The sequence below is a fragment of the Schistocerca gregaria genome, chromosome 3 (genome assembly GCF_023897955.1).
Source record: "Schistocerca gregaria isolate iqSchGreg1 chromosome 3, iqSchGreg1.2, whole genome shotgun sequence".
NCBI classification, from domain to species: Eukaryota; Metazoa; Arthropoda; class Insecta; order Orthoptera; family Acrididae; genus Schistocerca; species Schistocerca gregaria.
This window is the reverse complement of record NC_064922.1, coordinates 953,341,476-953,368,733: the sequence shown is the minus strand read 5'-3', so window position 1 is coordinate 953,368,733 and position 27,258 is coordinate 953,341,476. Positions and strand designations below refer to the sequence as shown.

The 27,258-nt window shown below is 38.7% G+C and overlaps 1 protein-coding gene across 1 annotated transcript in view; it reads right to left on the bottom strand.

Annotated features, from left to right (window-relative positions):
- Positions 1-607: 607 nt before the first annotated feature.
- Positions 608-27,258, bottom strand: part of LOC126355926 (ras-related protein Rab-34-like) — a 113,349-nt gene continuing 86,698 nt past the window's right edge. Inside the window, exons 5-7 of the mRNA XM_050006488.1 lie at positions 23,441-23,571; positions 927-1,131; positions 608-835 (exon numbers count right to left, since the gene is read on the bottom strand). Of these exons, the coding sequence (XP_049862445.1) occupies positions 768-835; positions 927-1,131; positions 23,441-23,571 (404 nt within the window). The 3' untranslated portion in view covers positions 608-767. The remainder of the gene's footprint in view (positions 836-926; positions 1,132-23,440; positions 23,572-27,258) is intronic.

Below are 27,258 nucleotides of genomic sequence, written 5' to 3'. Positions count from 1 at the left end.
ATAACACAATAGTTCTCAAGGCAGGCTTCCCCAAAAAGCCTATGAAGATGCAGTTGCTTTTTTACAACTTAACACCACAGAGGAGAGTAGTCTTTATGTCTTACTCAAATGTATATAAGCCATATGCTTGTCTGGAATTCCAACGCATATTCACTCATATCAGCATCATGTTGTAAGTGATAAAGAACATATACAGACTCCAAGGACCAGTTTACAGTACACTCACATTAAAGGAAACAGGAGACTGTAGTGCCTAATAATGCTGTGATAATCCACACACAGAAACTGAGATTTATAAAACATATCTTTTAATTTATTTATTACCAATGTAGAATGTTAGGCATTACCTGTAAATGTGATTAACTGTAAAAAGAAGCATAAAATAAGCCTTTAGTTATAATGTCAGTTTATCCATAGCTCTGTTTGATGCTTTACCTAATATTTTGTTTTCTCCATCTTACCTCACAATTCATGCTCTCACTGTGATCAGTGCTGTGCATTCTGTTAAAATAATGAAAAGGATGAAAGGCAATTTATATTAAGTGTCGTTGGAAAGCAGTGTAGATTAGTGTGGACTAATATGACACTATTTTACAGAAGTCAAGACTAAGTCTAACATTATTTTATTAAAATGTCAAATATAAAACTACATGCACATTAAAAATTATACAGTATAAAACTTTACATTTTGCACATAAAATACAGTTAGTTCCTGAGAGATGCATGGAGAGACAATTTCATCACAAAATGGGTTCCATCACTGAATTTTAAACATTGCATCTGCTGCATTTTTGTCGTGACTTTTCAGCTGAAGAAGGTTGAATTTTCTGGAAACCTGAGCAAAATTCCCATGTCAACAGTTTAACAAACAAATAAGCAAATGAAAAACAAGAAAATTTTATCTAATGTCTGAATGTGAAACTTACCATCAAGGTCTGTGCCACATGTAATCATCCTACTTCTCACACACTCTTCAGACTTTACAGAATTCTCAAATGCCATACATGCTATCCTGTAGAACAACTCTTGAATACCTTCACCAGTGCTTGATGAAACTGCCCAAAATTCTGCTTTCAGATCCGTGGCCATTTTGATTGCATATTTCTCAACTTCCTTATATGCAATGGCCGACTGAAATAAAAAATAATAGCCCTGGTATAGTCAGAATGAAACTAAAAAAAGTGCTAGACCTCTAGGTAAGTGGAAGATATGACCGAAGTTAGTGGGTCATTTTTTCTAATAAAAAAATGGACCCAGAGAGAGAGAGAGAGAGAGAGAGAGAGAGAGAGAGAGAGAGAGAGAGAGAAATATTTTTGGGACAAACAGAGTTTCACACCATTAGATTTTGGGAGAGAAACCAATGAAAAACATGGAGTCTGGTTCAGATTTTCAGCAGCAAATATGGTTCAGTACAGCTTATATGTCAGGCAAGAGGCAATGACAGCTTGTTTGAATCCTAGGGATGTGCTCTTGGGATGCTACATCCAGTATTCACTTTGGTGGATGGTGTACAGCATGCTCCATGCACTTCCTTCACTTGGGCATGTCCCTGGAGTCGACAGTGCATACACAAAGTTTCTATTCATTACATAGTGGTTGTTCATGGAAGGTAGTTTGTAAAATAATTGAGGATGAGGATGTAATTTATAAAATATGTGATGTTATTCACTTTACAGAAAGTATAATTAAAGAAGCATTATGAAGTGATTTTTTTTTCTTTCAAAAACAGCAAGCCGGTACTGTTTGGTTCAATGTAGATGTGACTGCAACCATATCTTCCCATTGGGCATATAAGGTGTGTATGCACAGTTTTCTGCCCCTAATTATAGGGAAAGGTGGTAATTCAAAGATTTACAACATAGGTACAATTGAGGGGCCTAGTGAAAGAGACAGCTATCCCACACATATGGGGGAAAATATGTTTCTGGGACACTTATATCTTCATATCATCAGTTAATAAATGTCAAAATACATAGTTCTATATCCCAGCTGCTATACATATCCATTTGCACTCATTTTGAGTTGGTATGACTCTCAGTCTCAGATGGACTTATCTCACATCTAAGGGGCTGGATTGTAAACTGTATTTACACCAGTGGACCAACATTTTGAGCTATGGTATTTATTATTAATTCTTTAACATTAAAATATACACAATATGCTACAATTTCTTCATTCCAACATTATTTTAGAGCCTTAATGTAATTTCCATAATTAATCATATCAGTGAAAGCTAGAATATGCACATGTTAGTTTGTGTGTATAAACTGGAAGTAAATGCTTTAGTAAAAATGCAAAGACAAGAAGTCTTACTCACAGGCAGGATACTGGTTATGTGTGTAAGATTTATGGAGCTAGTTCTAGTGTCGACTGGTGCTGTTCTGCTTCATTAGATAACTGAATGAGTATAATACTCAGAACTAATTTTTATCAGGACTGATTTTACAGACAGAGTGTACTCATGATCACAAGTGTGACCGTAGTGGTCCTTTAGTAAGGGAACAAAAGTATTCTTTTTGCGCATAAGGAGAAACTACAAAATGGTGAATATGAGACAGTCTCCGTGAAATATTTTGTATTTTCAGCATTTCAAAAAAGAAACCTTCCACAATTACCAGGTCGTGTGAAAATGATAGACAGGATGATAATTTTGGTAATGAATAATGAGGAAATTTCACATCACCTCACTTTTATCAGAAACGTAAGCATGCACACATAACAAAAGTGTCTTGGAATATATATGGGATCGTGTAATAAGTTCCCATTGCACATTGGTCATTATTCTTGAAGTGACATTTCTAACAGTGTGTATACAAAAATACAATGAATTCTGTAACTGAGACGTATCATCTATGGGAAATGGAATGCGAAGACAGGCATAAATACTGCATTATTGTATACAGCCCACAGTCTTTAGTACAGATTTCTCTTAAATTATTTTTGTCTGAAACCTGCAAAGGATGCAATCAGTGGGCTGCTTCAAAAAATGAAGGCTGAAGCTAATGCAGCTCACACCTTATTGAAACAGTTGTAACTGGCTACAAAAAGTAATGAATATTGTTACTGCTTGGTAAGGTATGAGTTACAGCAAACATTACCCAAAATTACTGCCTGAAGCAGTCTATGATGCCCAACACTTTTGTGCATACAATCTTGGTATTCATGTATGAAAAACAGACATTGTGTATATTTGTATCTGCCCACAGAGTACAGACCCATATGGTCTTCTGACGTAGTGTGGTGTTTGCAGCAGAAAATGTGTTTCATAAATGGAATCTGGCTTTATTCCCAGATTCATGTTCAAGGCAAAACTAAAATAACTGTTTTCATCCTGTACTAAGAGCTAGTTGGCTTGGGTATGAATGATATGGGGCAATATTTCTTCATATTAGGGCACACCTGCCTTTCTAATGGGTAGTAATGTGTGTTTCGAGCTGCTGCGGTAGTGTACGGGAAAGTGTCATCACTGAATGACTGTAGGATACAGAATGACTTGGATAGAATTTCTATTTGGCGTCATGAATGGCAGCTTGTTCTAATTGTGAAAAAATGGAAGTTAATGGGATAAGTAGATGGTTAAAGTTTCAAACACATGAAACTGAAGAAAATGCCTTCAACCTAAAAAACGAAAGAAAAAAATTCACACAAAATATTAGAAGAATCAATAGAGGATTCCATAAAGATATTATAAACTCTATAGAAGATAATTATCATGAAACCAACTCCAGGAACTACTATAAAATCTTTGGGAAACAACTACAACAAAATGAGGCCCCTACACTACTACTGAAAGATGAAGATGGAAGAATGACACACAGTAACAAGGAAAATGCAGAAATCATGGCAAAAGCATTTAACAAACTTTTGAATTGCGAGGAACCCAAAGAACCCTTACAAATCAACATAAATACACCAATAAAAACCAAACCTAACAAACTAGACCCTCCAACTTGCCAAGAAATAGAAAACATTCTTAAAGAACAAAAAAATTATAAGGCATGTGGAGAAGATCAGAATTTTGTTGAAATGTGGAAATATGCAAGTCACACAGTCAAGACCTCCTTACACATGGCTCTAACAAAAATTTGGGTAACAGAATGATTCCTCGAACACTGGACCACAGCTATCATCCACCCACTGCACAAAAAGGGAGATAAGAGCAACCCAGACAACTACAGAGGAATCTCTCTCCTAGATTGCACATACAAAATTCTATCCAAGATCCTATATGAAAGAATCAAGGAGCAATTCGAACAGGAGTTGGGGGAGTATCAGGGCGGTTTCAGACCATGGAGAAGCTGTGCAGAGCAGATAATTAGTTTAAAATTGATTATGGAATACTACAAGAAATGGAGCAAACCTCTGGCAATAACATTTGTAGATTTTAAGAAGGCATATGACTGTCTCCACAGACCTCCAGTATTAAAAATTTTAAGAAATCTAGGACTCCATCCAAAACTAATTAAAATAATACAACTCACTCTAACCAACACCAAATCAAAAGTGAAGTTTAGAGGAGAAATTTCAGAACCATTCCTCATAAAAACAGGCTTAAGACAAGGTGACTGCCCATCACCATTACTGTTCAACTGTGCACTGGACTACATAATGAGAGAATGGTACAAGGTCAATCCAAAGATCATAAGAATTGAAAGTGCAAAAAATGAAATTAGCTTAAATTGCTTGGGATTCGCTGATGATCTTGCTCTCCTAGACAACACCGTTCAAGAAGCCAGGTAACAAGTGAAATCACTACAAGAAATAGCAGAGAAAGTAGGCCTTAGAATATCATTTGAAAAAACAGAGATTATGCTAACTGATCCACCACTTGCAAACAAAATTACAATAGGAGAACAGGAAATCAAAATTGTTGATAAATTTAAATATTTAGGCGAGAACAGGAAATCAAAATTGTTGATAAATTTAAATATTTAGGCGAAATAATAACATACAATCTAAATGAGAAGCCATCATGGCAGAATAGAATAAAAAAAAACTGAACTACGCAAATTACACTACCAAAACTACGTACAACAAAAAAGCCTATCTATAGATGCAAAATTAAAACAATATAAAACAGTTACACACCAGAAATAATGTATGCAGCTGAACCTATCTTCAAAACAACTAATACAGCAGAAATTGACAGAATACTAAAAATAGAAAGAAGAATAATTAGGACATGTATAAATGAACAGTATAAAATAGATGGACATTGGAGAATAGCATCAAATGAAACAGTATATAAGAAAATAGAACCAGTTATGAGCTCAATCAAGAAGGAACACATCTCATTCTTTGGACATCTGATGAGAACTCCAGAAAACAGAATTAGTAAAAAAATAATACAAAAATTGCGGAATAGCAAGAGTGACATTAAATGGATCACAGAAATTAAGGAAGAATACAAAAGAACTCCAAATTACAGTAGATGACCTAAAAAACAAGACAGAGAAAACCAGAATACTGCAAGACCTGCAAACCAGACTATAAATGAAAATCAATAAAAGGAGTACAGGAAGAGTGGTCTCAGATGAAGAAGGAAAGAAAACATCTGAAAGAATGAAGAAATATTGGGCAGATAGAAGAGCAAAACACCTTTCATATAAGAATAGACTCTAATAATTATATTACTTAAATATCATATTAAATTATTGTTGAGCCAAATTGTATCCCTGTGTAACAACTTGTTTACAACTTTGTATTTTTGACTAGAGTGGTCCAATGAAGGCCATAAAATAAATAATAATAAAAGTAGGAAAAACAATCTTATAATGTTTGAATGCAGTATTTGTGGTGTTTGTTTAAAACAGTCACATCAATTAAATATCTAGACGTAACACTGCAGTTACATAAATTGGAATGAGTACCTTACATCAGCTGTAGTGAAAGTGAATGGTTGATGTTGCATTATTGGGTAAATTCTATGAAGGAGTAGTGCATTTATTAAAGAGATCACATACAGAACACTTGTACGACCTGTTCTTCAGTACTACTCGAGTGCTTGGTATCTCCACCAGGTCAGACTGATGTAAAACATCCTGGCAGATTCCATTAACATGTGTGCATTACGGAAATGTTCCAGAAACTCAAATGAGAATCCCTGGAGGGAAGAATTTACTTTTATGAAACAATTTTGACAGAATTTAGAGGACCAGCATTTGTGACATACTGCAGGAGAATCCTTTGCCAATGAAATACACCTCACCTAAGGCTGGAAGCATAGAGCTACTATCAGCTATTGTCCTATCAGAGCTGTTCAGAGTCTATTGCACAGATCCTATTATCCCTTGGTAACGAAACTGTTCAATAATCGTTATCGACATAAATGTTCAAAGTGAATGCTCGCCAAAATTTGATGTTAATACTCATCAAATGCCATGCTAGTAATGGTACAAGGTCTGTCCTGTAGTGACACGATGAAAATACGACATAAACAAACTGAGAATAAATCACTGAAGTCGTTTCGCAATTTACACTTTACCACAATACGAACTCATTGTTATGTGCATACCGAGTTAAATAATACGGCATCCTAGGCTGTATCTTGCAACTGCATAGATGCGACACGGCTTCGTACATGGAGTGCACGCTGATACGAATCTAGAAGAGAACTGGGGCCTGACCGTAGCTCGCAGTGCTCTTATTTATACAGCCGCGCTGCAGACTGCTGAAGGCGCAACCGACAACATTTGCCTTCCTGACTAGCCGCTGGGTCTAGCAGAACACCACTTCAAGTTACTAAATAATTAATTTCTTCATTCGCTGAAGGGCAATGAGGCTCTCAATTTAATTGTACTACCAGCACACAGGTAAGTATCTGTAATAAAACTCTGATGTTAAATACTTTTGGTGAGAGAATATTTTAGTTGCACTGCAAGCAATAGATGAGCTCTGAACTTGCCCTTTGGAGAGACACTACAACTGTAGTTTTATAGCTATCTTTTGGAAACTTCTCAAATCTTTGTTATTATAGCATATCTCCATTCTACCTAAATCTAAACATCCTAGCTTTATTTAATCACTTACTTAATCTATCTTGCTTCCGTACTTTTAGGACACAAAAACAGAAAATCATGAATTTCAACAAAAATATTACTTTGAGATCCAGCATGCTGTTTCCATTAAATTACAGTGAAAAATGGAATTGGAATATGAATTTTGAAGTTTCTAGCTCCTTCCTGTTGCACCGATGATTTTTACATAAAACATCCAAATTTCAAAAACTGTTAAAGTTACTAAACTGAAACTTAACACATTATTATTTTACCATCACTCCTGACATGCTATTAACTTTTCAGATCACTTACTTTACTTTTAAGGTATTGTGCAACATTCGTGATGTCATAGATAGTTAGAGCAGACTAGGCTGGCACACAATGGAATGCATATGAATTCTATATGGCGTGAGCAGGCTGCTTCCCTACAACACTTAAATCTATACTTTATGTTAACAAATTTCTCTTCTTCAGAAGTGCTTTCCTTGTCATAGCCAGTCTACATTTTATATCCACTCTACTTTGACCATCATCATTTATTTTCTCCCCAAATGGTAAAACTTATTTACTACTTTAAGCGACTCATTTCCTAATCTAATACCATCAGCATCACCTGATTTAGTTCAAATACATTCCATTATCTTGTTTTGTTTTTGTTGACATTCAACTTATATCCTCCTTTCAAGACACTGTCCATTCAACTGCTATTCCAGGTCCTTTGCTGTCTCTGACAGTATTACAATGTCATCGGCAAAGTTTTTATTTCTGCTTCGTGGATTTTAATTCCTACTCCAAATTATTCTTTTGTTTCCTTTACTGCTTACTCAGTATACAGATTGAATAACATCGGGGATAGGGTACAACCCTGTGTCACTCCCTTCCCAACCACTGCTTTCCTTTCATACCCCTCAGTTCTTATAACTGCCGTCTGGTTGTCGTAAAAGTTTTAAATAGCCTTTCACTCCCTGTCTTTTAACTCTGCCACCTTCAGAATTTTAAAGAGTGTACTCCAGTCAACATTGTCAAAAGTGTTTTTTAAGTCTACTAATGCTAGAAACGTAGGTGTGCCTTTCCTCACCTGTCTTCTAAAATAAGTCGTATGGTCAGTATTGTCTCGTGTGTTCCAACATTTCTATAGAATCGAAACTTATCTTCCCCAGGGACAGCTCCTACCAGTTTTTCCATTTGTCTGTAAAAAATTTGTGTCAGTATTTTGCAACCATGGCTAATTAAACTTATAATTCAGTTATTTTCATGGCTGTGAACACCTGCTCTCTTTTGGATTAAAATTATTACATTCTTCTTGAAGTCTGAAGGTATTTCACCTGTCTCATACATCTTGCTCACCAAATGGAAGAATTTTGTCATGGTTGTCCATCCTAAGACTACCTTATATTCTTAAAAAATCTGAAGTTCGTAGTACTACACCAGTTTTTTAATGAACAAATTTCCAGCAAAATGTAGTTTTTCTCAGATTTAATAACATGTTGGGTATCTCCTTTTGGCACTAGCCCCCTCAATTTATGTCAAGAAAACAATATTTTGACTACTAATAATATGTGAGATTATCTGTGGCTGTGCTGGCATATCAGCAATTTGTTATGATGAGTGATGGTACATTACTGGATCTCTAGTATTCCTCACTTGGTGTACATTTTTTAAATTCTATCCTGCATTTTCTCTTAATATCATTGGCGAACCTCAAAGTTTTTATTTCTTGTCCATGGATTTTAAATCCTAGTCCAAATTTTTCTTTTGTTTCCTTTACTGCTTGCTCAATATACAGATTGAATAACATTGGGGAGAGGCTACAGCCCTGTCTCACTCCCTTCCCAACCACTGCTTCCTTTTCATGCCTCTCGACTCTTATAACTGCCTCCTGGTTTCTGTACAAATTGTAAATAGCCTTTCACTTCCTATATTTTACCCCTGCCACCTTCAGAATTCGAAAGAGAGTATTCCAGTCAACATTGTCAAAAGCTTTCTCTAAGTCTACAAATGCTAGAAATGTAGGTTTGCCTTTCCTTAATCTATTTTTTAAGATACATCGTAGGGGCAGTATTGCCTCAAGTGTTCCAACATTTCTGTGGGATCCAAACTGATCTTCCCCGAGGTCGGCTTCTACCAGTTTCTCCATTTGTCTGTAAAGAATTCACATTACTATTTTGCGGCTGTGACTTATTAAACTGATAGTTCGGTATTTTCACATGTGTCAACACCTGCTTTCTATGGGATTGGAATTATTATGTTCTTCTTGAAGTCTGAGGGTATTTCGCCTGTCTCATACTTCTTGCTCACTACATGGTAGAGTTTTGTTAGGCTGTCAGTAGATCTAATGGAATGTTGTCTACTCCTGGGGCCTTGTTTCAACTTAGGTCTCTCAGTGCTCTGTCAAACTCTTCACACAGTATAATATCTCCTATTTCAGCTTCATCTACATTCTCTTCCATTTCCATAATATTGTCCTCAAGAACATCGCCCTTGTATAGACCCTCTATATACTCCTTCCAGCTTTCTGCTTTCTCTTCTTTGCTTAGAACTGGAATTCCATCTGAGCTCTTGATATTCATGCAAGTGGTTCTCTTTTCTCCAAAGGTCTCTTTAATTTTCCTGTAGGCAGTATCTATCTTATCCCTAGTGATATATGCCTCTACATCCTTACATTTGTCCTCCTGCTTAGCCATTTTGCACTTCCTGTCGATCTCATTTTTGAGACGTTTGTATTCCTTCTTGCATGCTTCATTTACTGCATTTTTGAATTTTCTCCTTTCATCAATTAAATTCAATACCTCTTCCAATACCCAAGGATTTCTATTGGCCCTCGTCTTTTTACCTACTTGAGCCTCTGCTGCCTTCACTATTTCATGTGTCCAAGCTACCCATTTTTCTTCTACTGCATTTCTTTCCCCATTCTTGTCAATTGTTCCCTAATGATCTCCCTGAAACACTCTACAACCTCTGGTTCTTTCAGTTTATCCAGGTCCAATTTCCTCAAATTCCCACCTTTTTGCAGTTTCTTTAGTTTTAATCTACAGTTCATAACCAACAGATTGTGGTCAGAGTCCACGTCTGCCCCTGGAAATGTCTTACAATTTAAAATCTGGTTCCTGAATCTCTGTCTTACCATTATATAATCTATCTGAAACCTTCTAGTATCTCCAGGCTTCTTCTATGTTTACAACCTTCTTTCATGATTCTTGAACCAAGTGTTAGCTACGATTAAGTTATGCTCTGTGCAAAATTCTACCAGACGGCTTCCTCTCCCCCAATTCCATATTCACCCACTATGTTTCCTTCTCTCCCTTTTCCTACCCTCGAATTCCAGTCACCCATGACTATTAAATTTTCCTCTCCCTTCACTATCTGAATACTTTCTTTCATCTCATCATACATTGCATCAACCTCTGTGTCATCTGCGGAGTTAGTTGACATATAAACTTGTACTACTGTGGTAGGTGTGGGCTTCATATCTATCTTGTCCACAATAATGTGTCCACTATGCTGTCTGCAGTAGCTTACCTGCACTCCTGTTTTTTATTCATTTTTAGACCTACTCCTGCACTACCCCAATTTGATTATGTATTTATAACCCTGTATTCACCGGACCAGAAGTCTTGTTCCTCCTGCCACCGAACTTCACTAATTCCCACTATATCTAACTTTAACCTATCCATTTCCCTTTTTAAATTTTCTAACCTACCTGTCCGATTAAGGGATCTGACATTCCATGCTCCGATCCATAGAACGCCATTTTTCTTTCTCCTGATAACATCCTCTTGAGTAGTCCCTGCCCGGAGATCCGAATGGGGGACTATTTTACCTCCGGAATATTTTACCCAAGAGGACGCCATCATCATTTAACCATACAGTAAAGCTGCATGCCCTTGGGAAAAATTACGGCCTTAGTTTCCCCTTGCTTTCAACCATTCGCAGTACCAGCACAGCAACGCCGTTTTGGTTGTTGTTACAAGGGCAGGTCCGTCAATCATCCAGACTGTTGCCCCTGCAACTACTGAAAAGGCTGTTGCCCCTCTTCAGGAACCACACATTTGTCCAGCCTCTGAACAGATACCCCTCTATTGTGGTTACACCTACGGTACGGTACGGCTACCTGTATCGCTGAGGCACGCAAGCCTCCCCACCAATGGCAAGAACTATGGTTCTCGGGGGAATTTATCTCTTATGTTTATAAATTAACAAAAAGCATTATTTACAATGCACTGTATTAATACATATTAATTACAGTTTATCATAACAAAAGTATTTTTAATAAAACAAAGTATCCCAAACTGTCATGAATTAGCAGAATTATACACTTATGTCTTCAAAATAGACTGTATTATGTTCAGTCCACAGTAATACTGAAGTACTATATTTATTAAATTTCATGTGTGTTTTTCTGCTTAAGATGTTTAATCTCACATTTATGTAAGTGTAAGCTCATTCAATCTATAGCACAGTAATTGCTCATTTGTTTTGAAGGCAACCGTCCATTTGTAAGCCAGTCAGTCAGGCTCCAGCTCTCAGCTGATATACATCTACAGAGCAGCAAATTAACTGTTTATCTGCAGCACTGCTCCCAGAGTTGTTTGGAGCCAAAGGCTTCGTCAACTCTGTGACATTCTTGGCTGCAGATTTCTAGACCTGCGCTATCATGTGGGGATTTGTAGTACTCCTCTTGGTAGGTCAGGGGTGCACTACACAAAGGAAGCAGTTAATTGAGTACTTGTGGAGTGCAGTAATTTGAGATGCTCTGATGAGCATTTGCCAGTCAATGCGAAGTAAGGAAAGTCAGACAGTGTTCAGAATAAAGACACTTCGATTGAAAATTTTATTAGTAAACTGTCAAAGTACTCATAATAAAGTTCCACAATTTACTACCCTCCAAGAAAGTTCTATCACCCAAAATATTTTTGGGACTGAGGGCTGGCTGAAACTCATGGTGGAGAGCTCTGAGATATTTAGCGAGTCATGGAACATATATTGGAAAGACAGATTAGAGGCCACAGGAGTGGGAGTGTTCATTGTGGCTGACAAATACACTACCTCATTGAGGTTGAAGTTGAGTGTGACACTTCTAGAGTCATTCAAAGAAAGTCTTAAGTCAGTAAGCATGTAAATACCAATATCACGAACCACTACATGGAGATGACTTTAATCTACTGAGTACAGGCTGTGTTGTCTATGCGAAATACTTTTGAACACTTTTCTGAAAACTGTCTTGAGCAGCTAGCTTGGCAGCCCACACACAATAGAAATATATTGTAGCTACAAATAGACTGGACCTTATTGAGAATGTCAGTATAGAAATGGGGATTAGCGATCATGATGTCATTATAGTAACTATGTTTACGAAAGTTAATAAATCAGTAAAGATGGCTAGGACAGTGTTTCTGCTGGATAGAGCAGATAAGCACTTGTATCTCACTTAGAAATGAATTGACGTCACTTAGCTCCAGTAAGATGGATGCAGAGGAATTATGGACAAAGTTTTAAGCAGATTATAAATCATGGTCTGGAGAGTTATGTGCCTAGTAAGTGGATAAAGGACTCAAAAGATCCACCACAGTTTAATGATGAAATTTGGAAGATGCTGAGGAAGCCGAGGCTGTTGCCTTCTCGGTTCAAAAAACAATGCAAAATGATGACAAGTGAGGGTTAATAGAGATTCATGCATCTGTGAAAACATATGTGTAATACAGCAGCTACCACTGTCACACATTAGCAAAAGATCTGGCAGAGCATCCTAGAAAATTCTGGTCCTATATAAAATCGCTAAGGAGACCTAAGGCTCCATTCAGTCCCTTGTTGGCCAGTCTGGTGTGGCAGTTGGAGACAGCAAAATAAAAGCCAAAGTTTTAAATTTCACGTTCAAGAAATCATTCACACAGGGGAATTGTGCAAACACAGCATCATTTGACCATCGGATAGACTCCCCTATGGAAGACATAGGATTAATCATCCCTTGTGTAGAGAAACAACTGAAAGATTTGAAAGCAAATAAATCTCCACATCTGGATGGAATCTCAATTCAGTTTTACAAACAATAATGTACAGCATTGGCCCTTTACCTAGCTTGCATTTTTTGTGAATCTCTTGCCCAACACAAAATCCCAAGTGACTGGAACAAACTGCAGGGTCTCCAGTTTATAAAAAGGGTAAAAGAACTGACCTGCAAATTTACAGACCAATATCCCTAACTTCAGTTTGCTGCAGAATCTTTGAATGTATTCTCAGTTCAATTATGATAAACTTTCTCGAGACTGAGAAGCTTATGTATACAAATCAGCATGGTTTTAGAAAGCATCGCTCGTGCAAAACTCAGCTTGCCCCTTTCTCACATTATATATTGTGAACTATGGATGAAGGCAACAGGCAGATTCCATATTTCTAGATTTCTGGGAAGCATTTGACACAGTGCCCCACTGCAGGCTGTTAACGAAGGTGTGAGCATATGAAATAAGCTCACAGATATGTGACTGGCTCGAAGATGTCTTAAGTAATAGAACCCAGTATGTTGTCCTTGACATCGAGTGTTCATCGGAGACAAGGGTAGCCTGGAGTACCCCAGGGAGGTGTGATAGGACCACTGTTGTTCTATATATATAATCAGCAGCAATATAGTATCCCAAATTATATAAAACAGTCTGACAATGCTTAATTAGTTTTTTGACTTCATGCCTGTTGACAGAAAGTTGGTTAGGTACCACTTCATCGTCTTGCAAGTTATACTGCATCAGAAACAGCTAAGTTGTGCATTTCAGCTTAATGATAAGGTGAGGGGTCTCACAAATTCTGTCAAAGACTGCACATTTTAGGTTCTCCAGTTTCATGTTTCTGTGATTCCACTTCATAAATTCATAGCCCCAGTGAAAAACCCACAAGACCAGTGCTAAAAAAAAAAAAAAACCATGATTTCACACTTCTTCCTAGCAAGGTTTACCTTGTTCTTACTCTATTCTTATTCGACTCTCGCTTGAGTTTGTTCTGTTTTCATCCTATTAACATTTTATGTGACTGAACAAGTTATAAGTGGCACAAAAGAAAGATGGTTTGTACCACGAGTGGTGGTGGTATTAAGGGAATATTTAGGCCATTGTGATAGACGAAATGCTGACATAATCCACGATAGACCAAATGATTTATCTGCTCCACTTTGCTTTGAGTTATGCTTGCTGGTTGTTTCATTTCCTTATTTTGAAATGAGTATGGAGAGCAATCTTGTTCTGTCATAGGGTTTGAATATGACTTTCACAACACCAGATGGAATCAGTGATCCATATTACATTGGTTCTGTCTTCCCAAGAGTACAGCTTCAAAATAATTGGTAGGAATGGTATTAGAAATCCATTCATTGCTCCTTTTTGTTGGCAAATAAATCTGTCACTCTCAAATCGAAATCTTCAATTTTACACACAAATGACTTTTCACAGGATAGCATCCCTAAGGCACTCAGTCGTTCTTCTTTCATGGTGCTTCATAGGAACTTTTTAATTCTCTTGGGCATTCAAAAGCACCATTCTCAGATTCTGGTGTCGAAATAGGTGTCGTGATCAGCAGTTTCAAAACTTTAACAGTCTCATTGAATGTGTCACAAAGTTCAGCCTCTAGAATTTGCAAAAGAAAGGGCAGCACCAGAAACTGCTCTCCACTCAGGCCTAGCATAGAAGATGTGGAGCTCACCCTTCACCTTTCTTTTTTTCCAGAAATGTATATACGTGTGTAATTTCATGGTATTTGTCCGGAAAACTTGTGATGTATTTGTCAAACAGATTTACATAAAATAAGTTGGCTGCAATGAGGTGTCCAGTGAACTTAAAACGTAATTTTATTTCAGAAAGGATGGCATTGCACACATTCAAAGCAGAAAGAAACTTCCACATGGGAAAAATATATTAAAAACAAAGATTCCAAGACTTACCAAGCGGGAAAGCGCCGGCAGACAGGCACATGAACAAAACACACAAACACACACACAGAATTACTAGCTTTCGCAACCGATGGTTTTAAAACCCACATCCTTTCGTCTTTCCCTCTCCTTCCTGAAGAAGCAACCATCGGTTGCGAAAGCTAGTAATTCTGTGTGTGTGTTTGTGTGTTTTGTTCATGTGCCTGTCTGCCGGCACTTTCCCGCTTGGTAAGTCTTGGAATCTTTGTTTTTAATATATATGAATCCATGTCTTCTTGGCAGGCATCGTTTCGTCATTTTCGAAACAAATCTCGTTAAGGATGGAGTCAACATCACCTCTGTTGTTTTGCGTTACCACTTCAAATTTATGGTTGTCTTGCTTTGCTTTGGTCGCTTCAGTTATCTTCTTCTGAAGCTGACTAAAAAGTATGTCTGCATGAGCCATTATCTTATAGAAGAATGACAGCCAGAAAATGAATTTGTTATCTTGCAGTCTTTGTTTGTATGAATCAGCTTTTTCAATAGTAGAAGGTAGTTTTATGCTCTCACTTGCTTCCATGACTTCCACAACAGTAATAAGATTTTCCCTGTTTTCAAAAACATCTTTTACAACTCATGAATGGTAATTCCATCTTGTGACATACACATGGGGCAAGTTTTTTTGAATAATGCTATCCAACACTTTTGACCTCTGTGGCGGGTTCGAAAAGAAAGAAGAAATACCTGAAAGGTGTGCAAAAAAGATGCGGGCTTTACCATTAGCAGAGGCTGCCGTAGACATAACAATGGACGTAGTTTGCATTTGGGTATTTTTCTTTAGTTAATTTCTGAACCCCATTCGACTTGCCACTCAAAACATTTGCACCGTTGTAACTCTGAGCTTTTAGTTTTGCTTGGTCATCAGCAATTAATGGTTCAGTTTCTTTCAGGACACTGTCAGTTTTAGTATGAGCATTCTGACTTTCTGGTTTAATGAAGTTCTACAATCTTTCAACAGGTTTTCCCTCAATGACATTACGCAAAACAATAACCAATTGAAATTCACAACACACATCTGTGGTTTCATCTGTGATTATTGCAACACAATCAGCACATTTTATTTCTTTAATAACTTCATCATGATGTGCTTCCAACATGCATTGCAGCAGTTTGTTCTGAACAGTCTTAGAAATGCCTTTGAACACTGATGTTTGTCTGAGATGAACTTGAAGATTTTTATCCAGTTCTTGTTGTGGCTGTCAATAGTTTGTCTATATTGCAAATCTAATTTCCCGAGAATGTTGGTTTTGCCTACAAATGAAAGACTAAGCATGTTATTCATGTGTCACTTTGACATTTCATGTACTTTTATTTTAGACCACTTATGCCCAATATGAGTTATTTTGGTCTTACACCAGTGAACATATCCTCCAAATAACACACAAGGGAAACAAAAAACAGCATTGCTTTCTTCACAGCCACAAATACATTTGTTGTTCTGGTAAATTTCTGGACTGAACTTATGCCATCAATTTTTTGTTTGCTGCTGAAGATTCAGATTCAGGAGTGTGTTTCGTCTGAATTTTTCCCCCGAGAGTCCTGATGCTAAATGAAGTTTTTAATAAATTATTTATTTTGTTCATGTCTGCTGTTTTCACAGTCAACTGAATTTTCCCTTAAAGATAACAATGTGCACACAACTATATAAGGTCAGTTACCTTACCGCACAATAACAACAATGTTTTACTGTATTACACTAACGTAATGAGTATAAATAGAAATACTACACTGTTGCTTGGAAAACAGGTGCTCAACAGGTAGTGTACATTTTAGTTTTTTTGTTCTGTAGCAATAGTCTAGCTGTTGTGAAATATACCAATATTGAAATAATGCCTCTTACTTTCAAAATCTAAGAGCATAATTATATTTAAATTATATATAGCTATTTGTAGCGATATTTATCTCTATTATTACTGTATTCATTTAGGAATGCATTAACATTAACTTGCAGAAAGATTGCAAAACTGGATTACACTGTTCTGTTAGTCGCGTCACGGCTGCTGTGGTGGCGTCAGTGTAACAGAATGTAGCACACAGTGCGAGTGGTGTAGCTAATAAGGCCGTGTTAACGGTGTCGCACCCCTCGGTTGTAACACACATCGTGGTAGGTGGAATGAAGTCATGGACGATTGGTTGGAGACCATCGCTACGTGGGATGTTTCTGTGGTGTGCCCATAGAATCAGCAGCATGTTATGTAAGGGTTGTTTGCTGGATAAATTCATGGTAGATTGTCGGCCCACGTGGTGTGGGGTTCACTCAAGCCATGGCGGTGATGTCTAGCTCAAACTTGACGCACTTCGTTGTCAGTGTGGGTGGTATAACAGTCAGGGCGTGATTCGTGATTCTGATACCCAGTTTGTGGTCGTGGTGCTGTTGATGCATCTTTTGGTGGCATTATTGTTGGTGTTGGTGTGTGGCCGTGGTAAAAGTCGTGTCGTGCATCCCTACCAGCATGTGGTGGGCTTCAGCATATCCCGGTGTGAGCTGGGGTGTGGGGAGTGGTGCAGCTGGTGGGGTCATGACACCATGCCTGAGGTGTACCGTTGTACGTGGTGTGGCTGCTGTGACGTCACCCGCGAGACGAGAGAGAGCAAAAGTGGTTTGCAGAAATATGCCATTCTGTTCAAAATCACTGTTAACTGGCATTATCTGTCCCTGAGACCACCAAATACACTGACCTGCACATTTGTTTGTTTTCAGTGATTGTTTGGCATTTGTTATGTCACTGTGGTTGGCGTCTGTAATTAGCCTGTTAATGCCTGAAATCTCAATAATGGTTGAGTCACTCAGTTGATAGGGAGACTTGTGAGTAGCTAGCTGAATGCATATCAATTGGAATATTGCATTCGAGAATTGTGGGGGTGGCAGGGTAGTGCCATTATTCATTACCGCTGATCATCATTGCCCCTTTGTTATGTAGTTTGATGAGGTTAGTGTACACATAAGCACTTGTAGCACTATTTTCAGTGTTCATTAAAGGCACTCTATACAATGGAAGTTTAATATAGTAGTCTTTATGTGTGCACTGATGTGACAATGGTTGCATTGTTGTACGGGTATTAAACACAGAAGTATTGCAATATTCTTCTTGTAGGGGTGAAAAATTGTTGCATACACATTCACAACACTTGCTATCATTGACTGTATCTGGCTAACTGTCAGTGTGTGTAGCAACAGTGTTAGCAAAAAAGCAAGGTGTTGGATTATCATGTCAGATTGAGGTGGAGCAACGTGACACACGAAAATGTCGTGGCTCGGTTGTCAAAAAGCTCTGGGTCACCATTACAGGAACTGGGTAACGAACTTGATGCTCTTGATGTGTAACGACTGTCAATGTTACCAATTGACATACACAATATTTATTAATGTGCATTATATGGACAGATGACACTTAAACACTTGGTGTCTCAGAACACACTTCCCCTGATCCAGAGATACTGTTCTTGCAGCGATATTCTTGGGGACGGAAGTCCGTAAAGCTTGTGTCCCCACAATGTATTTTCCACAGTAATCTCCAATGTATTTTCCACAGTAATCTCCATCAGGGCTAAGTATATTTCAGTAACTCTCTCTTCATCACTATAATCTTTACTGAAGAGCTGCTGAACATTGATTCCTTAAGAATGAATTATATTTCCTTGGGATTACTCCAATAAATCTCAATCTGGTGTCTGCTCTTACTTTAACTAGTTTTATGTAGTTGTTCCACTTTACATCACTCCTGACACACATTTCTAAGTATTTTACAGTTGTTAATGATTCCCATTATGTGACTGAAAAATAAAGGATCTCTTTGCCTATGTAAGTACAGGGTGTATATAAATGATTATCAGGGTTTTAATGCTTTATAATATTTATTACATTAAACATACAATTATAAATGATATGTCAAATGAAAGAGCAACTCAAACAGTTGTGTTTGGCACCAGTGTGCATGCGTAGCACACAATGTTTCCGCTGCAATCCGCTAGATTGGTTGAACTTCACTCTACCCAAGCACCGGATAGGCTGCAAGCGGCCCAATGACAGGGCTTGCTTTGCATGGCCTCCATGTTCACCCAACCTAACGCCATGTGATTTTTTCCTTTGAGGCTTCACCAAGGATCGTGTGTATGTGCCTCCGCTACCAGCAGACCTCCCTAAATTAAGAAACCGGATTGAAGCAGCTGTTGCTACAATCACTGAAGACACACTTATCAACGTTTGGGAAGAACTCGGCTATAGACTTGATGTGTGCCGTGTGACAAATGGTGCTCACATTGAACATTTATAAGGTTCTTGGTAAAACTGTTTGAGTTGCTCTTTCATTTGACACATCATTTATAACTGTAGTTAAATATAATAAATATTATGAAGCGTTAAAACTCTGATATACATTTATAAACACCCTGTATATTACTTTACATTTTTTATGCTGTGTGGCAACTGCCTGCCCTGCCTCAATCAGCAATTCTCTGCTGGTTGTCTTACATTTTGCTACAAGTTTCTAGAGTTGGGACTTCCTCATATGAAGCAGCATCTTCTAAAAACAGCTGCATGATAGCCAATAACCAAAGATGTGAAGGAAGCAGTAAAAATTGGGGGTTGTCAAGTTATCTTTGAAGCTGCTGCAATAACTTTTTAGTTTTGATTAAGGAAACAATGGTCCATTAAGATTACTTGTAGAGATCAGATCAATGAGCAGTATTAGTATTTCAGAAAGTTGATACAGGCCATTACAAGACACTCATACATATTATAAAAATGTATGAATGTATGTGTGTGTCAAAGACATTCATACAAACAAAGATTCCAAGACTTACCAAGCGGGAAAGCGCCGGTAGACAGCACAATAAAATAACACACAAAATTACGAGCTTTCGCAACTGGCGGTTGCTTCGTCAGGGAAGAGGGAAGGAGAAGGAAAGATGAAAGGATGTGGGTTTTAAGGGAGAGGGTAAGGAGCCATTCCAATCCCAGGAGCGGAAAGACTTACCTTAGGGGGAAAAAAGGATAGGTATATAATTGTGCGCGCGCGCACACACACACATATCCATCCGTACATATACAGACACAAGCAGACATATTTAAAGGCAAAGAGTTTGGGCAGAGATGTCAGTCGAGGCGGAAGTGCAGAGGCAAAGATGATGTTGAATGACAGGTGAGGTATGAGTGGCGGCAACTTGAAATTAGCGGAGATTGAGGCCTGGTGGACAACGAGAAGAGAGGATATATTGAAGAGCAATGTCCCATCTCCGGAGTTCGGATAGGTTGGTGTTGGTGGGAAGTATCCAGATAACCTGGGCGGTGTAACACTGTGCCAAGGTGTGCTGGCCATGCACCAAGGCATGTTTAGCCACAGGGTGATCCTCATTACCAACGAACAAGCCTGCCAACCCAAAGTTTGGTACAGATTTATTGATGACATCTTCATGATCTGGACTCACAGTGAAGAACTCCAGAATTTCCTCTCCAACCTCAACTCCTTTGGTTCCATCAGATTCACCTGGTCCTACTCCAAATCCCATGCCACTTTCCTTGACGTTGACCTCCATCTGTCCAATGGCCAGCTTCACACATCCGTCCACATCAAACCCACCAGCAAGCAACAGTACCTCCATTATGACAGCTGCCACCCATTCCATATCAAACGGTCCCTTCCCTACAGCGTAGGCCTTCGTGGCAAACGAATCTGCTCCAGTCCTGAATCCCTGAACCATTACACCAAAAACCTGAAAACAGCTTTCGCATCCCGCAACTACCCTCCCAACCTGGTACAGAAGCAAATAACCAGAGCCACTTCCTCATCCCCTCAAACCCAAAACCTCTCACAGAAGAACCCCAAAAGTGCCCCACTTGTGACCAGATACTTCCCGGGACTGGATCAGACTCTGAATGTGGCTCTCCAGCAGGGATACAACTTCCTAAAATCCTGCCCCGAAATGAGATCCATCCTTCATGAAATCCTCCCTACTCCACCAAGAGTGTCTTTTCGCCGTCCACCTAATCTTCGTAACCTCTTGGTTCATCCCTATGAAATCCCCAAACCACCTTCCCTACCCTCTGACTCCTACCCTTGTAACCGCCCCCAGTGTAAAACCTGTCCTATGCACCCTCCCACCACCACCTACTCCAGTCCTGTAACCCGGAAGGTGTACACCATCAAAGGCAGAGCCACGTGTGAAAGCACCCACATGATTTACCAACTGACCTGCCTACACTGTGACGCTTTCTATGTGGGAATGACCAGCAACAAACTGTCCATTCGCATGAGTGGACACAGGCAGACAGTGTTTGTTGGTAATGAGGATCACCCTGTGGCTAAACATGCCTTGGTGCACGGCCAGCACATCTTGGCACAGTGTTACACCATCCCGGTTATCTGGATACTTCCCATCAACACCAAACTATCCGAACTGCGGAGATGGGAACTTACCCTTCAATATATCCTCTCTTCTTGTTATCCACCAGGCCTCAATCTCCACTAATTTCAAGTTGCCGCCACTCATACCTCACCTCTCATTCAACATCATCTTTACCTTTGCACTTCCGCCTCTACTGACATCTCTGCCCAAACTCTTTGCCTTTAAATATGTCTGCTTGTGTCTGTGTATGTGCGGATGGATATGTGTGTGTGTGTGTGTGCGCGAGTACACCTGTCCTTTTTTTCCCCTAAGGGAAGTCTTTCCGCTCCCGGGATTGGAATGACTCCTTACCCTCTCCCTTAAAACCCACATCCTTTCATTTTTCCCTCTCCTTCCCTCTTTCCTGACGAAGCAACTGCCAGTTGCGAAAGCTCGTAATTCTGTGTGTGTGTTTGTGTGTTTTGTTCATGTGCCTGTCTGCCGGCGCTTTCCCGCTTGGTAAGCCTTGGAATCTTTGTTTTTAATATATATATATATATATATATATATATATATATATCTGTGTGTGTGTGTGTGTGTGTTTTTTCCGTATCTCCTCATAAACCATTGGACCAATACCAACCAAACTTGCTACACACATGCCTTACTGTCAGGTAACAATCGCTGTGAGGTACGAACCACCTACCTTTCATAGTTCGGAAGATATGATGTCATAAAAAATGAGATGCGTGAAAAACTGCCACATCATCCATGACATTTAAATGTATTGCTTCCATGTTACTAACTGCATTCACAATAAATTTCAGAGGTAATATCCACATACACTGCTCGTTGGACCTACACAAATATAGCATTGTACAACACACAGTTCAAGATGTGTAACATGATAAACACTGTATCTGGGGGAGAGGGGTGGGAGGATGCTGCATCATGCTTTAGGTTTTAATATTTTTATTCTTTACTGTTAAGACACTCCTACATTCAAGTCAACTTAAGAAAATCACTGACACGTGGCAGCACTTTTGACAGCTTCAACTGTGAAGTGCAAACAGCTGTAGGTGAAAACAGTTGCCATCTATAGAGCTATGAAGAGGTGTTGCCATAGAGATGTTTACAAAATCACATTGTGGACATGTGAAGCAGCTGTGCCCAGTGTACAGAAACTATTCGGGATCATGTTACTCAATTTGGATACTGTACTTATACATTTGCACATTATGCATCTTTCTTTGAATGACTGTTTCATAATTTCAAAGGTGTTCTCATGAATACAAGGAACTGAAATTTTTTTGATACTTCATTACAAAAACAGTTTTTTTTTTTTTTTTGCGTTTCTTATAGAAAACTGGCAAAATGAATACTGGAGCAATGCTGGATTTGTCAGTTAGTCTTACACAAATTGGAATATTTAATATTTAAAGTATCTGTCAATAGCAGATATGGTTACGAGTCACTGACAAATTTACCTGATTGGCAAATGACAAAAGTATACAGCTTTTCTGGTAGACAATTAGAATATTATTCAGGTGATGTGAGGAAAGACTAACTGTTGGTCATTATTCATTCATTGTCAAAATGACAGTTACTTATCCTGAACTTCAAAACTGCGCACTGTCTCTACTGTTCATGTTTGTAACTCAGTGTTACGTGTGTCCTTTTACCAAAACTAGATTCAGAAAGTGATTGATTAGAGCCAAAATTTACACAATTAGCCAATAACCGAAAGAAGTAGGAAGTAAGGTGAGAGCTTCAACTTCCTGTCATGGTTATCAGAGATCAAACATGATCATGTGTTGGATAAGTGGAAGCATGTTTGCTTTACCAAAGAAATTTTTGTTTGCCTGTTTTCAAGCACATGACACTTAAGAAAAAGACAATAAAGCAGATAATGAACATTCACAAATTCATTAAGTTTCCAACATTCCATAAATTGGAGAGAAGGTTTCTATTTTCCTAAAAGAGAAATCAAATTTCTAAATGAGTTCTGCGAAAAGAAATAAAATGAAGATAGTGTTATAAAACACAGAAGTTTGGCTACAACTCAGTTTGTTCATACAGCATCTTGTTGTGGGATATACATACACAGACCAAGTAATTTATTAAAACAACAAATGATTTTAAACATAGTTGTTAAAGAGATAGTTCTTACCATCAGATCTCTCTTGGTTCCGACAAGGTATCTCTGTGGATTGCCTGAATTTACCTTTGTTGCTTCCTTGAGCCATTCAGGGCTATGTGATAGTGACATGAGACTTGTCAAATCAAATACAATGACAATAGCTGAAACACAATCAAAAGAAATGTAGTTCTGAAAAACCATTACAACTGGTTTATTTGATAAAATATGTGTATATTATCAATTATTGTGTAAGCATTTCGCTAATGTTGTATAACTTATTAATACAAAAAACAGCTTATATTTATTGAAAAATAAAATAATTTAGTGCAAGCATTTTTTTCATTTCCCTAATTGTATACTACAGAATGTGGAAGAATATTTCCCTCTGTCTAACAATATGACTGTTTTATCCTGAGTTGTGTACCCATTTGATTAATAACATGACAGCAAAAAGGTGACAGAAGCTACAGGATCACTAGTAACATGCCTATTCAAAATAGAATCAGTGTGAAAACACTTTTTCTAGTAGTAGAATACTTCAGATTGTGAGGCTCTGAATCAATAACTAAGCTGAATAACACAAAAATGATAGAATGTTTAATACTGCATAGGAAAATTTAAAATCTATAACATAGTGACAGGAAAAAAAAGCTACAACAGAGACTGCTGTAACCTACAACAATAAATAAACACTTTTACTATTACAGTATTTACTGGCCCTTTAATATTAATACAGCTTAAATTGCTAGACTCTTGTATCTAGGAAAAATTAAAGTCATCAAGAAAATAAACAAAGTAGAAGTAACTGACACCTGAGGTTTCACAATTTTGGCGTCTCTAACAGAGTGCAACTTGTGACACTTGGTAACAACAACAGCAAGTTCTATATATTCCACATAACATAGGCTGTAGTTGCACAGACATCTAAGCAAATGTTTCTGAGTCTATCACCTGTAGTCAAGCACAATTGGCAGAGTCAGGGGCCCAAGGCAGTACAGTTGGGTGGGAGTCTAGTGGAGAAGAGCAATGTCATACTTGGAGTCCAGTGGCAGCGGTAGAGAGAAGACAGCAGCTTAGTGTGGCTGGTGATAACCTGCATGAGTTGGCTACTAACTTCCACCTCCCTGCAGCCAGTTGAATTGCAGATTTGATGACCGGCAGTCAAGTGGCATAGTTAACGCTGCTTGTGGTAGAGCTGCTAAATCTGTGCTGTCCATAGTCCCTGCCGCTGATGCATCTTCATCCATTAATGGCAAAGACATAAGATCTCACAACCCCAATGATGCCGACTATGGCTGAAACACTCATCATGTTGCATGTGGTTGACGCAGTCTGGAGTATGGAGGTACTGGTATTGGTATGGCTGCTGGTAATTAGTGTGTACTGCTGTTTTGCATTGATGCTAGTGTTGCTTCATCTTCCACTGAGAGTGGTTATGGATTGGTGCGGCTGCTTCTGTCGTCCACATTTGGACACATGAAAATCTCCCATGCTTCTGGAGCTGATGGGCTGGCATCTAGGTCCAGCTGCAATAGTAATGGCGGTGGTTATCATGCTGTCGCTAATAGGGACAATGACTTGCCAGGCATTGAAACCCTTTGACAACACATCTGGTGATGTGTCTCCAAACCATTGCTACCTGGATTTGTGCAGTGACCATCACTGTACCCTACAGCTTAATGACCATGCCCAGGGGACAAAGAGGTTGACACCCAAACCCATGAACAAAGAATGTGTCTTGATCTCAGAAGGTATGCTGCGGCTGAAATGCCATCACTGGTTGTCTACCACAAAGCTGGACTTCTCCATTAGTGGTTGTTGTATGAACATACTTAAAAATGTGGTCAATATATTGTCCCCCAAATCTCCTCATACATGGTTTGGGCAATGTGTGTCTTGAACATTGAGGTGGTTATTCCTTGTTGTGGGTTGACTTTAAGTGATAGATATGTTGCAAGATACCTAGTCTTTACTTGTTCCCACTAAACAACAGTTACCTTCTTTTCCTAATTTACCAATCACCATTTTGTTTTGTCTTGATGTCGTGGTCATGCTATGGAGTGCAATGCACTTAACCATTGACTTCATCCGCAATTGTAGTGGAGCAAGGGCTATAGGAGAGGTTCTACCTTTAAATAACTAACTTTGAAATCACAAAACACTGCTTCCATAATTCTTCTATATTCAAATAAGTTATCAGCTCACAACATCTCATAATTAACGAAGCTTTTTAGATAACATGTTCATTCATTATGCTTCATCAAAACCATGAGTTTGTATTTAAATCGAGATAGCATGCTTGACCATTCTTGGCAGGTCCCTTTCTTCTTTGGAGTCCACAGCACTTTCAAACCATGATTGCAAAGTGCAAGTGAGCCCTTACTGGCCAGTCCACATTATATAGCTGTCGTCGCTTTCTGGGTTGTGCCCGCATTTTTCTTCTCATATCTGCAAATAAATTCCAACAAACCTGGGAACAGTAGGTGCTCTGCACTCTACTACCAATTAAAGCCACATTCTTCACATGCACATGTTTCATCGATCTAGTAAAAGGAAAGTGAAATATGTTGTTATGCTTTGTAGCAACCTCTACCACTATAACATCCGTACCACAAGTCCTACTGGGGCAATGGAAGGAGGTTGTAATGGAGCAAGTAGAATGTCCTGTATGTCACTGACAACAGAAAAGTTTGGAAAGTTTTGGGATGGGAATTGGGGCTCATTGTCCTAGACAGTGGCATTAGGAAAGCCTTTTACTGCAAATATGAGGGCTTATGCCTGATTGGTGGCTTCTGCTGAGGTGAAGGGCATTTGTCAGGTGAAGGACAGGACATTTGTCCCACACACGGGAGCTATGAATAGGCATCCGTTACTACCATCCACATTCATAATAAATATAGTGCCACAAAGTCTATGTGGACATGGTCCCAGGGATCCTGTAGTGGTGGCCAGAAATGAAACTGCTGATACAATGTTGGCTGGAATATGATGCATACCTAACAGCCTTCAAACATCTTAATGATGTGTTGATTTATACTACGCCAATATACATACTGAGATGCAAGTTGTTTGCATCTAGTTACACCCGAATGACCTTGATGGAGGACTACTAGCACCTCTGACTTCAAGACTTCCAGAATAATCACCCAGTTGCCTTCTGCAGCTGCTAATAAAAGAAGTACTCCTCGGTCCATTTTAAGATGGTGGTGGAATGAGAAAACCCTGGTGGCCACCCAATTCGTTCGAAATTCCAAAAATGCTGTAAAAGGTGGCCTTTAGCCATCAAAGCTATTAATGATACGACTGTTAGTAGAAAATTGGTTAAAGCTGGTGGTTGTTGGTCATCCATTTTCCAACAGAGCATAGGGAGGCATAAAACACATTGTCTGGAACTGCTGGTAACTGTGATGAGGCATCTGCATAGACATGACAAGCTGTGATTATATATATGATCTCACAGTGGTAAGTACTGAGAGACAGTGACCAGCACTACGACAATGGGCTGTGCATTTTGGGACGTGGCGCTCGGGTGCAAATATTGCTAGCAGTGGCTTTTGGACTGTGAGCAACTCAAATACTCTTCTGAAAACATTCTTGAGAAGTTTTTGTGTACCACAGATAATAGAGAGAGCTTCCTCTTCAAACTGTGATTAATTTTGTTGGGCATGTGACAGAGTTTTAGATGCACACAGAATTGGATGTTCAAACCCATTGTTTGTGATGTGACAATAATGTGTCAGTTCAATAACGGGAGGCATCTCTTGCTGGGATGGAGAGCATTCAGTGTAAAAATGGGTGGGGCATGGAGCTTACACTAGACAGTGCTGGTGAGTGGATAACACTTGCTT